Source organism: Ochotona curzoniae, unplaced genomic scaffold (assembly GCF_017591425.1).
Source record: "Ochotona curzoniae isolate NIBS_2020 unplaced genomic scaffold, NIBS_Ocur_1.0 contig_66, whole genome shotgun sequence".
In the NCBI taxonomy this organism is placed as follows: Eukaryota; Metazoa; Chordata; class Mammalia; order Lagomorpha; family Ochotonidae; genus Ochotona; species Ochotona curzoniae.
Genome location: NW_024466512.1, coordinates 26,033,558 through 26,045,161, shown reverse-complemented (window position 1 = coordinate 26,045,161; position 11,604 = coordinate 26,033,558). Strand labels below are relative to the sequence as shown.

The following is an 11,604-nucleotide window of genomic DNA, read 5'->3' as shown; positions in this document are numbered from 1 at the left end:
TATCCAAAGAGCTAGCGCTCCACCACAAAATAAAAAGGATAAAACACATTGGGGACTGGCAATTGCTACAGCAGTTAAGGATCCCAGTTCTTACCTTTGCTTCCATGCCACCCATTCCCACTCTAGACTTGGTTCCAAATGTCACAGACTGCTGATCTCCAGGATAAAATATATCAATGAGCTTTGCATCATCCGACCCCGGTGGGCTGTCAAAGAGGCCTAGGCAATAGACAAGAGTCACCTTACTGCTGTGACAGAAGTGCATGTTCCCCAAGAAAGAGCCCCCCCCAGCAGCTGCCAGTCATGCTGGGCTTTACTCATCTGGGTGGACTCTGCTACATTATCACTTGCTCTTGCTGGAGAAGAAAGGGATGTGTGCAAGTAACTCATACCCAAAACCAGCTCCAAGGTATTCACCTTAATAAATGAATATTGAAACGATGAGCTTAATAACCAAGCAATTCCCAAATAAGACCATGGCCTACGCTTGTCACAATGGATCAGCCCAGAGTTGGCTGCAGGTTGTCCCCACCTCTGCCACTGCTACTTATGATGTTGCATCTTAAACGCAGAACTGAAAAACAAGAGTGGCTATGGAAGGAAGAGTACAGCAGCCACATACTATTATTTACTACTATTGTTTGCAAACTGGGTGGATTGTTGAATCAGGTACTCCTATATGCTCCCCACTTTCTGACTGACTGGCTAAGGAGATACTGAATCAGTAGGGGAACTCACACTCTGAGCAATCAGTCTGAACTTATCACATGAAGCCACATGCCTTTTGTAACTGACATGAAACATGTGCAGACAGATCAGGAGGAAAAATCCTCACCACTTTGCAGTGAACAAAAGCAAGCAGGAGCCTTGGAGAGGGAATAGAGGGCAGTGAGAGGGGGCTCTGGGAAGGTGGAGTCCAATCAAGACCTAAGGGGGACACAGCCAGGGAAGCCCTGCTGGGGCCGGGAGCCAGCTGCAGGACAGTTGAGGCATTGACATTTTCGGTCTGGAATGATTGTTTTCCCTGCGATTGTCACTTGGCTATCACTCTCAATCTTTCATTAACAGTTGTGCTACACACATGACCTCCCTGGGGGAGGGGGAAAGTCAGTGTGCAGCAGAGGGAAATACAAGCCAAACCCGAGCAGCAACCACCAGGAGGTGAAGATGGCCTCTCTGCATCAGGTCACCTCAGCCAGCGCGCCACAGTTCTGCAGGGCACAGAGCTGGGAGATGACAGCTCACATAGGAGGCTGAGGCTGCTCGAGGTTCAATTAAGCCAGCCCTTCCATAGGGATGTGTAGGGGTTCTTAGAATTCCGGGCCTCTGGCCATTCTATTACCCTTACAGCAGCTTAGTGAGTGAATTTTTAAAATCCTAACATTATTCTGAAGGTCAACACTCAATCGAAAACTAGGTAATCAGCAGTAAGAGAACAAACCTGCCAATGACCAAGTTTGGCATGTAAAGCTGCATCTACTTGGTATACCTGCATCTAGCTCACACAGGGTTTTACATATAGATCTCGCAAACTCATATCCTTTGCCTTGCCAGGCAGTACTGAATGGAAGGAGGGCTGTCCTTTTCTTTAGCTGAATAGACTTAGATGTGAAACTGCTTTCTGGCAAGAACTTGCTGTGTGACTTCATATGTTCCATGTAACTGATTTGACCTTCATTTAGAATAGCTTCACTTGTATGCAGGGCTCACCAGCTTACTTTGCAGGACTGCTACACAGACTGAATAAATGGACACTCATAAAGCACCTCTCACACTATCTGTTCACAGAGATTCAGTAAGAGCCTGCTGATTAGCCAAATGCCTTCCTCACAGTTCATGTTAGCTACTCTGATGCTGAGACTTCAAAGGACAGCAGACATACAGGGTACCTAGACTTCTTCTGGCTACTGCTATCTGAACTTCAATGTGGACAGAAGGTTAATTTTTCTGTATTTATCCTTGGCTCTGGTAAGCAGCCTTTGTCACTATGTCACACTGTTTTAGTGCAAAATTAAAATTCCGTGTCCATATTAACCTGCTGTGGGCCTAGACCATGCATCAAACAGAGTTCCTACAATATCCTAGAAATGTATAACAGCATGTTGGGGATGCTGGAGGTTGGACTTACTCAGGACACAGCTACCACACACTATATGGGCCAAAATGAAAGGAGAAGAACCTGAGAAAGTAAGGAGAGTGTAGAGTCTGAGTGGAGTCAGAGGGGCACTGAGCAAAGGGGAAGCAGAGAGGAATCAAAAGCACACAAAGGTGTGTCAGGTTTCTGTAGAGGCATCAGGTGAGGTGTTACACATGCAGCTTGAGAACCTGGATCCCATATCAGAGTGCTTGGGTTCGAGCGCTGGCTCCACCTTGGATTCCAGCTTCCCACTAAGGTGCACCCTGGGAGGTAGCTGCTGGTGGTTCAAGCACTGGGGTCCCTGCCACCTAGGCTGAAAATCCGCACTGAGTCTCCTGGTCCCACTCTATTCCAATCCTGTCTATTGAAGGGGATCTGGAGAGTGGGGAGCGAACTAGTAAATGAAAGATTTCTTTTTCTCTTTCATGCAAAATAGAATTAAAACGGAAGTTTGTTAGGTGGTCAAAATTTGTTCTTAATTTTTATCTATTTCATTTTGTTTGAAAGGCAGAGAGATCTTTCATCTTCTGATTCGCTACCCAAATGCTCACAACAACCGGGCTGGGCCAGGCTGAAGCCAGGATCCTGGAACTCCACCCAGGTCTCCCTGTGGCTGGCAGGTAACTAACTCCTTGAGCTATTATCTTCCGCCTCCCAGGATGAGCATTAAAAGGAAGCTAGATGAGAAGTGGTTAGTACTTGAATCAGACACTCAATATCGATGTACACATCCCAATGGCAATCTAACCCATTGTGCCAAATGCCTGCCCCCCGAATTTTAATACTCATACACAGTTTTGTACACTTGATCTTAGCCAAAAGGCTGAGAAGCATTATACACAGCTTTCTGTAATACATATTTTCCATGAACATTTTCAATAGCCCTCATAAAAGAATATGGTAGCCAAGGCTTTGTGCAGTAGCCTAGTGACTAAAGTTCTCACCATCCATGCACCAGGATTCCATATGGGCACCAGTTCATATCCTGGCTGCTCCACTTCCCTTCCACCTCCCTGATTGTGGCCTGGAAAGCAGCAGAGGATGGCCCAAAGCCTTAGGATCCTGCACCTGTGTGGCAGACCCAGAAGAAGCTCCTGGCTTCAGACTGGCTCAGCTCTGGACTTTGCAGCCACTTGGGGAGTGAACCAGCAGATGGAAGATCTTTCTCTCTGTCTCTCCTTTCTGTAAATATGACTTCCCAATAAAAATAAATAAATCTTCACAAAAAGAATATGGTAGCATATGGCCTAGATTTTCTACAGTGGTGTCAATCTAAACAATTGACCTTGATATTTGCATTAAAAACAAAGTAAAAGATTGGCACTGCGGCATGGCAGGTAAAACCACCACCTGCAATGCCAGCATCCCATATGGATACCAGTTTGTGTCCCAGATGCTCCACTTCTGATCTTGCTCCCTGATAATGGCCAAGGAAAAGAGGTGGAGGATGGCCCAGGTGCTTGGGCCCCTTGCTAGCTACATGCGAGGCTTAGAAAAAGCTCCTGGTTCCTGGCTTCAGCTTGGACTAGTTCCAGCTTTTGCAATCAACTATGGAGGAAACCAATGGATAGAAGATCTTTTGGTTTCACTCTGTAACTCTGACTTTCAAACAAAGTGGTAAGTGTTGGCAAGGATGTGGTCACATTAAAACCCTCATCCACTGCTAGTGGGAATGTAAAATGATGCAGCTGCTTTGGAAAAGAGTCTGGTAGTTCTTAACATTTTTAAATAGTTACCCATGACTCAGAATTCTACTCTTAGGTGAATTAAAACACGTATCCACACAAAAACTTGTACGTGAATGTTCATAGCAATATCACATGGAAGAGCCCAAATGTCTTTCAGATGATGAATGGACAAACAAAAATGTTCAGAGTGAGATATTTTCTTGCCATTTAAAAAAAATGCAGTATTGATGCATGCATAGCATGCTATTCAAACATGCTAAATCAGAGAAGTCAGCCCCAGAGGATTACATAATTCATGATTCCATTGATACACAGAACAGGAAAAACTATCAAGGCAGGAAGCTGACTGTAGACTGCCTGTGGCTGGGAAGTTCAGGAAGAAGAACGGAGTAAGCATGAGGCTTCTTGTTGAAATGATAAAGATGTTCCACAGTTGATTATGGCTAGGGTTGTACAACTGTATGAATATATGAAAAGTCAATGAACTGCAAATCTTAAATAGTTGAATTGTACAGTATGTGAGTTATGTTTCAATAAAGGCATTAGGGAAAAAAAAAGAAGCCAAACTGAAAGCACCTGGAAAATAACATTTCTCCATTTGAACTGCATCTCCTATGTTTGCCCACCCTCTGAGTCATAAAAATCGCTTCTCAGACCACAGAGTCTAGAAAATAAGCACACAAATGCACACACACACACACACATACACATATACAGAAAATGACCCACAGTGAAAAAATAAAAAAGATCAGAAAGACAGAGGGACAGTCATGTGCTCACACACATACATACATACATAAAGGGAAAAAGCATTACTTTGTACCTTCTACATCTGAAAGAACAATCAAGAGGTCGGTTTTCATTTCCACGGCCAGACGTGCAGCCAAGCTATCATTATCTTTAACACTAATAACCTAGAATGCAAGTAAAAGCCCTGAGTGAGTGAGCTATGCAGTGCAAACAGAGTCATGGAAGCATGCAGCAGTTCTTCAGCAGGTAAAACCAATGACCCCAAACATGTGGATGACAGCTCTCACTTAAGGCCCCCTCTATCTGCAATACAGAATATCTACAGGTAACTAACCTCTTCCCCAAACAGGAAGCCTTCTACCCGCTGGAACATACAAGCCATGCTCACAGTGCCACCTTACACCATGACAGCACCTCACCCCGTTGAATGAGGCTCCCTGACCTTAGAGCAGCTTATGCAGCCCCTGCTCCAACATGCCAGCTTCTCTCCCCATCGCCTCCCTGTGCCAATGCCGAGCTTGTGTTAGTACATGCAGCACAGCGTGGTGTTAGTGTCTTCAGCATGCTTAACCTTACGGATACTTCACCCACATTTACCCCCTGCAGATCGCTGTTGGGCTCAGCTGGGGGGACCACAGCATCGTTTGTGTTGACAATAGGAACGATGTTCATTCGGAGGAGCTCATGTAGTGTCCCATTGAGGTTCCGGCGCTTCTGCTCATCGTGGAAATCCAAATTGGTCACCAAAATCTATAAAGATGAATATGGAAAATGCAGGAAGGAAGAACAGAATCAGCCTCCACAGAATGGCATACAAGGAAGCCAAGAGCAGGGGAGTTCAATTTTAGACTTCCGAGATTCCACATATATCAGAAGGAGATAAATTTCTTTGGTCACTTACCCAATTCTTTCAGAAATTAAAGGAGTTATAATCACCTGGAAAACTCATTAAAGAAGTTGAAGACTTCTTGTAAAATCCTTTAATTCTCAAAGAGCCACCAAAATCTCATCTATTTACAAAAACTAAGAAAACTTCAGGGGATACTAAAGGGGACCAGTGATTACCCATTAATTACTCGTATCTCTACATCTGAGCATGATTAGAGGTTGGGCCATAACAGCCACTTAAATGATTGGTGTGTGAGTAAACGGATGGCTTATGCTTCTTGGAAATACATATTAGGAAAAACGGAATCAGTTTATATTATCACCATTTTGATCTGGAAGCTGATCACTGCTAGAATTAACAAGCATTGTGTTTGAGAGATTATACTGCTAGTTCCATGCAGTAAAAGCTAGTTCCCAAGCTGTAAAAGACAGGACATTACATCGGTCCAGGGAGGGCATCAGCATAAGGAACTCCAAGGTAGAGCTGGCTATGGAGGCCAATAAGCAGTTCTGCTTTCCTGCACTAATCAGTGTTAGATAATGTTCAGTCAGAGACAAAAGTACATTGGGTTGATGTCAAGAAACTAAGTAATAGTGAACCCTGATTTTCATGAAATCCCTGTGGTGCTGAACCACGAGTGCTCTAGTTAAGGCCCCAGCCAGGGACTGGCAACAGCGATTGAGAAGCACATGGCAGCCAAGCAGCAGCCCTAATGACACAGGACACGTAGGGGAGGAAGACAGAGTTGTAACAGAGCTGAGGCAAAGACAGCACTCAGTCACTTGACAGAAACCTTCTGGAGCTTGTCTGTGCCAGCTGCTGGAATGGAGAATAAAAAAACTGATGGTATCAGGGAAGATAAGGAAAGACCATGACCTCCTTCTCAGAAATGTTTAGCTCTGCCGGAAACAGGACTGGTCAAAGTGAACACACAGGCCCCGACAAACACTGGTTAAGGGTCACACAATGAAAGCAAACACACAGACACAGGAGGTCTAAAGGCCCTGGGAAAGACCTGTTGCTATAGAAGCTTCGTGAACAAGGGGATCTGACTGCAGAGGAAAGAGATGTGGCCCCCAAATAAGAAAAGTCTGTTTGGATGAGGGCAACCTGCTGAGCCACAAATCAGCTTCCTGTCTGTGAAGAAAAAAATAAGTCAAGGTGCTTGTTTAAGTCTTTAATTTCTAAACAACTTGTTAGAGAGCTTCAAATAACACTGATAATGGTCTTCTATCTGCAATTACTAAAATGTATATTAACTTAGTAATTGCATATATTTATATTTATTATTTATATTTATATTTATATGGAACCACACCTGAAGCCAAGGGGTGATGAAGTGAAGACACCCAACATTTTCCATTGTCAGAAGTATCGGTGGCGATCTGACTCCAGTCCTATTCCTAAGTCCCTAGTTGCTTAAGAACTCTCCTCACAAGTCCTACAGCCATTGGTGAACCCCCGCATCTCACCTGGGCAGCACAGATGCTGTATTGGGTGAACATGGCCTCATACAAGGCCATCAGGCCACTCTGCCCGGCAGCTGCACAGGCTCGTGCCTCTAAGACTGGAATTGCCTGCAAAATACCAATCATTTATGGTGTGGTTAGGACTGAGGGAAGATGATCTGAGGACCTGTCACATGGTGTGGAGAGACAGCACTCACCATCTCCTTCAGCTGGTTCTGCCCCGAGTGCAGGGCCTGCCGCACACTCTGAGACAGAAGGATCTCATGGCGCAAGCGCTGCTTGCCAAAGGCAACGGCTCCGCTGGTCACTAGCATCATCTCTCGGCCTTGGTTCTGCAACACCGACACCTGCCATGCAGGAAGGACATTGACAAGTCACTGTGCTGACTGTTACATTCTGGCTTTATTCCATTGTGATCATAAGTCACACATCTTATGATCTCATGGCCCAGTATTTGGTCTATCCTCAGGGATGTTCCACATGCTGACGAAAACGCGTTCTGTGGCTACGGGATGGGGTAATCTGTAAATGCCGGTTAGGTCCATTCGGTCTAATCGTTCAAATTAACTGCTGTTTCTGTTTTTCGGTCTGGCTGATTTGTCTATTGACAGAAGCAGACTGTTGACATAGCCTAAAATTACTGTTTATGTTTGCTTTTAGATCCATTAACATTTGTTTTGTAAAACTAGGTACTCTGGCATTAGGTGCATACACATTCATGACAGCCATATCTTGTTTACTGAGCCCTTGATCATTATATAGTGACCTCTCTTTTTAACAGTTTTTACCTGAAAATGTCTTTTGTTTTACAAACACACACACATACACACACAAATAATATACTGTAGGACACTGTGATTCTAGAAGGTAGGTGAGCACAGGATTACAATTGATAGGATAACATTTGTATGAGAACAGCTGAGTGAATAGCACTTGAATGAGAATACTTGGTGGGATATATAAAACAAGAGTTCCAAACAAGGGTGTGGAAACAACTGATGGGTCCCTAGACAAGTTCAACACCTCCCCCTTATCCTATGTGCCCCTCAGTCTGTAAGTCTGATGCCACTAATAAACTTCATCTATAGGCCATCAGTCAGTCAGTAGTCCACACGTGATATTATCGGCTCTGTGGACCAAGTGGACAGCGAACAATATACTATATAGATGGCTGTCTGTTTATATCTACAGTGACTATATCTATCTACAGTGACTCCCGTTTACTTCAATTTCCTTTGGCATGGAGTATCTTTTCCCATTCTTTCATTTTCAATCCTCTCAGCTTTGAAAATCCTTTATTCTTTTACTAGCATCTACACTGTGAAAAAAAAAATTCAGATTGGGTTAAATCTATCACCCTCAAAACAACACTACTTTTATAAGTTAAGAAGCCTGAACTAATACAGTGAAAGCTCCATTTTACTTCAGCATAATTTTGGTAATTACCTGCTCAACAATAGAAGCCAGCCGCCCCAGTGCCAGGCCACACTCATCCCCCCGGGTCACCACGGCACTGCCAAGCTTCACCACAATTCTCTTGGCATGTTTCAGCTCACTGCGGTGGGCAAAGGATTTTCCATGTGCTCGACTGAGAGGTACAGTGATGAAGGGGATGTTGCTCCAAGAACGAACATGTCTGATAGCTGAAGGCTGGACACGATCTGTAGTCCCCAAAGACAAATACAAGAAAAAAATACACAATACAACTTTTAAATAAAGATGTATACACAAAACTAACCAGTTTAGTTACAAAAAAAAAAAAAGCTTTATTATTAACTGTATGAAACCAGTCTACCAAAAGATCTGTCTAGCACATTCCAATTCTTATACTGTATGGCATTTATACCACACATAACCCAAACACAGCTGATGAAGAGTAAAAATGAAAGAAACTTGCCTAAAGGTATGCTGATAAAATGTAACAAAAGCTTTAACCATTACATCTTTTGCTCAGATAATTCCATGTTCAGATATTTAGGGAATAAATTGGAAGTGGGCAAAGAGAAGTATCAGAAGCCGGTTCACCATTAGGTTATAGGACCCAGAAGCAGAGTAAATGGCTAGAAATTAGGGAAAAAGATAAATTTTCATTTTTAAAATTTTTAATAACTTAGGAAAATGTTCATGTTAGTCTCATTTACATGTCTAAAGGGCTACAAAAAGATGAGGAAAATATAAAATGATTTCTTTCCTGTGGCAATTTGGATAAGGCTGCTGCTTGTGGTATAGGCAGAACATCTGGGTGTTCAAGCTGTAGCTGCTCCACTTCTGACCCATTTCCTTGCTAATGTGCAAATGGCTTCCTTCCTTGACTCTCTGTACCCACATGGAACACCTAGAAGAAACTCCTGGCTCCTGGCTTCAGATGAGCCCAGCTCTGTCAGTCAGTCAATATGGGAAGTGAACCAACAGATGGAAGATTTCTATCCTCTCTATAGCTCTGTCTTTCCAACAAAAATAAATCTTTTTTAAAGATTAATTTTTATTGGAAAACAGACTTACAGGGAGGAGAGAAGAAAGATCTTCTGTCCGCTGGTTCACTCCCTAAGTGGCTGCAACGGCCAGAGCTGAGCCAATCCAAAGGCAGAAGCAGGAGCTTCTTTTGGGTCTCCCACATTGTGAGTGCAGGTTCCCAAGGCTTTGGACTTTCCTTTACTGGTTTCTCAGGCTGCAGACAGGTAGCAGTTGGGAAGTGGAGCAGCTGAAACAAGAACTGGCACCTGTATGGGATCCCAGCGGGTGCAAAGCAAGAATTTAGCCACGGAACCACCAATGCCGGACCCATAAATATTTTTTTTCTAAGATGCATTTATTATTATTGTAAAGTCAGATATACACAGAGGAGGAGAGATAGAGAGGAAAATCTTTCATCCAATGATTCACTCCCCAAGTGACCGCAACAGCTAGAGCTGAGCTGATCTGAAGTCAGGAGTCAGAAACCTCCTCTGGGTCTCCCATGCAGATGCCAGGTCCCAAGGCTTTCCTAGGCCTTTCCTAGGCCACAAGCAGGGAGCTAGATGGGAAGTGGAGCTGCCAGGACCAGAACCAGTGCCCATATGGGATCCTGGCGCATTCAAGGCAAGGACTTTAGCCACAAGGCCATGCTGCCGGGCCCTACTGATGGCATTTTAAGGTGATTTTTTTTTTAAGTTCTTCTCTGTTCTTTCTTAATTTTCCCAAATTTATATGATAAAAATGCAGTGTTTCACAATCAGAAAAAAACATGTGCTTGTAGAGACACTTAATAACAACAACAAAATAAGTCACTATCTGACATGGAGGCATGAATTAAGATGTCTGGAGTGAGGGTAAAAGAAGATATTCTGAAGGGAAGAAATGTTGGAGCTGCATGTTTCTTTCCTTTTGGACACCTCCCCTGAGCAATTCTTCCCTGATTCTTTTTCTTACAATGCAATGAAAGATTTCAAGGTGGAAAAAAAAATTATTCACCAAAGATGTGAATTATATCTACATAATGCCAAACACCACAACCGTAATAGCTGAAGGTAAGAGATGAGGTCCGTTGTACTGTCACACACACATCCCCCCGGCTGTCATCCATCCTCACAAATGATCAGATCCCCAGGGTTTCAGCTGGGGACGCTGCTGCCAATCAGACCACAGGTCCCAGCCTTCATGTCCCAGCACTCAGCTGACACGGCCACAGGACTAACTCCTTGTTACAGAGATCCGCGTGAAAAGCTAAGGCTGGGTTTCCAGGAACTTCTTTACAAGGAGGCATGCTTCCTTCTTCCCTTCAGTTGCCCTGTTGCAAGGAACAAGAACAAGAAGGCTGGAGCTCAAACAGGCCACAGGGCTTCCGCTTTCCACGTGGCAGACCTGGAAGGGGTTCCTGGCTTACGGCTCCAGTCCTTGGTCTGGTGCTGCTGCAGGCATCTGAAGAATGAACCAGTGCATGGGAGTGCTCTGCGTCTGTCTCACAAATAAATCATCATCATCTTCTTCATCAATTTTGGACTGCAAAGAAACCGCATCAGGAGCAGTGAAGCCCAAGGAAGGAGTGTAGCCCCTAAGGACTTCTCAGAGCTGTTCCAGTAGCCCTGGACTGGCTACTTTCCTGCTGGGGCGCCAATCTTCAGGAGGACTAAATTTCTGGCAGCTTCCTCCCATGGATCCTCAGTGGCATCAGAGAGAAATGACAGATATTTGAGTGGATTGCTGGAACAATCAGTCCAGTCACCTTCGGGCAGGCATGGTTTTCATAACTCTGCTATTACAGAGAAACTAACTTGACCAGAATCCCTGTGGTCCAGGTGTTAGTTACATATTTCCTGGACCTGCTGCCTCTGTCTCTCGGCCACTGGTTCCCTCCCCTAACCACGATCTGGCTTCTATTCCTTTTTTCCATCCTGTATCAGTGGTGGGGGAGGCAGGCAGAAGCTCTCTTGCACAGGAAGAGCATGGTGTGTTCTCCCTTCTTGCCTTCTTTACACACAAATCTTGGCAAAAAAAAAAAAAACCCCGACAGGTTTTTGACAAAGCAGTTATGGGTTCTTTCTTTTTAAATAACCATTTTATCTAAGTGGCTGTTGTTTCCTGTCTGTGCAGATACACACTAGGCTTGCTGGTTTGGGGGCAAAGATGCTCAGAGACCACTGAGCGGGACACAGCCGGGGCCTGGCACCCTGGGAGGACCTTCCCTTCCAGCTG

General features: G+C 44.3%; 1 protein-coding gene across 2 annotated transcripts in view; it reads right to left on the bottom strand.

Moving 5' to 3' along the window:
* ALDH18A1 (aldehyde dehydrogenase 18 family member A1) overlaps positions 1-11,604 on the bottom strand; it is a 42,519-nt gene that overhangs the window by 19,104 nt on the left and 11,811 nt on the right. Inside the window, exons 3-8 of one of the 2 annotated variants that reach the window (XM_040992411.1) lie at positions 8,380-8,594; positions 7,131-7,280; positions 6,937-7,041; positions 5,167-5,325; positions 4,649-4,739; positions 95-219 (exon numbers count right to left, since the gene is read on the bottom strand). In XM_040992411.1, coding sequence (XP_040848345.1) covers positions 95-219; positions 4,649-4,739; positions 5,167-5,325; positions 6,937-7,041; positions 7,131-7,280; positions 8,380-8,594 — 845 coding nt within the window. The remainder of the gene's footprint in view (positions 1-94; positions 220-4,648; positions 4,740-5,166; positions 5,326-6,936; positions 7,042-7,130; positions 7,281-8,379; positions 8,595-11,604) is intronic. The other variant, XM_040992412.1, reaches the window with a different exon arrangement.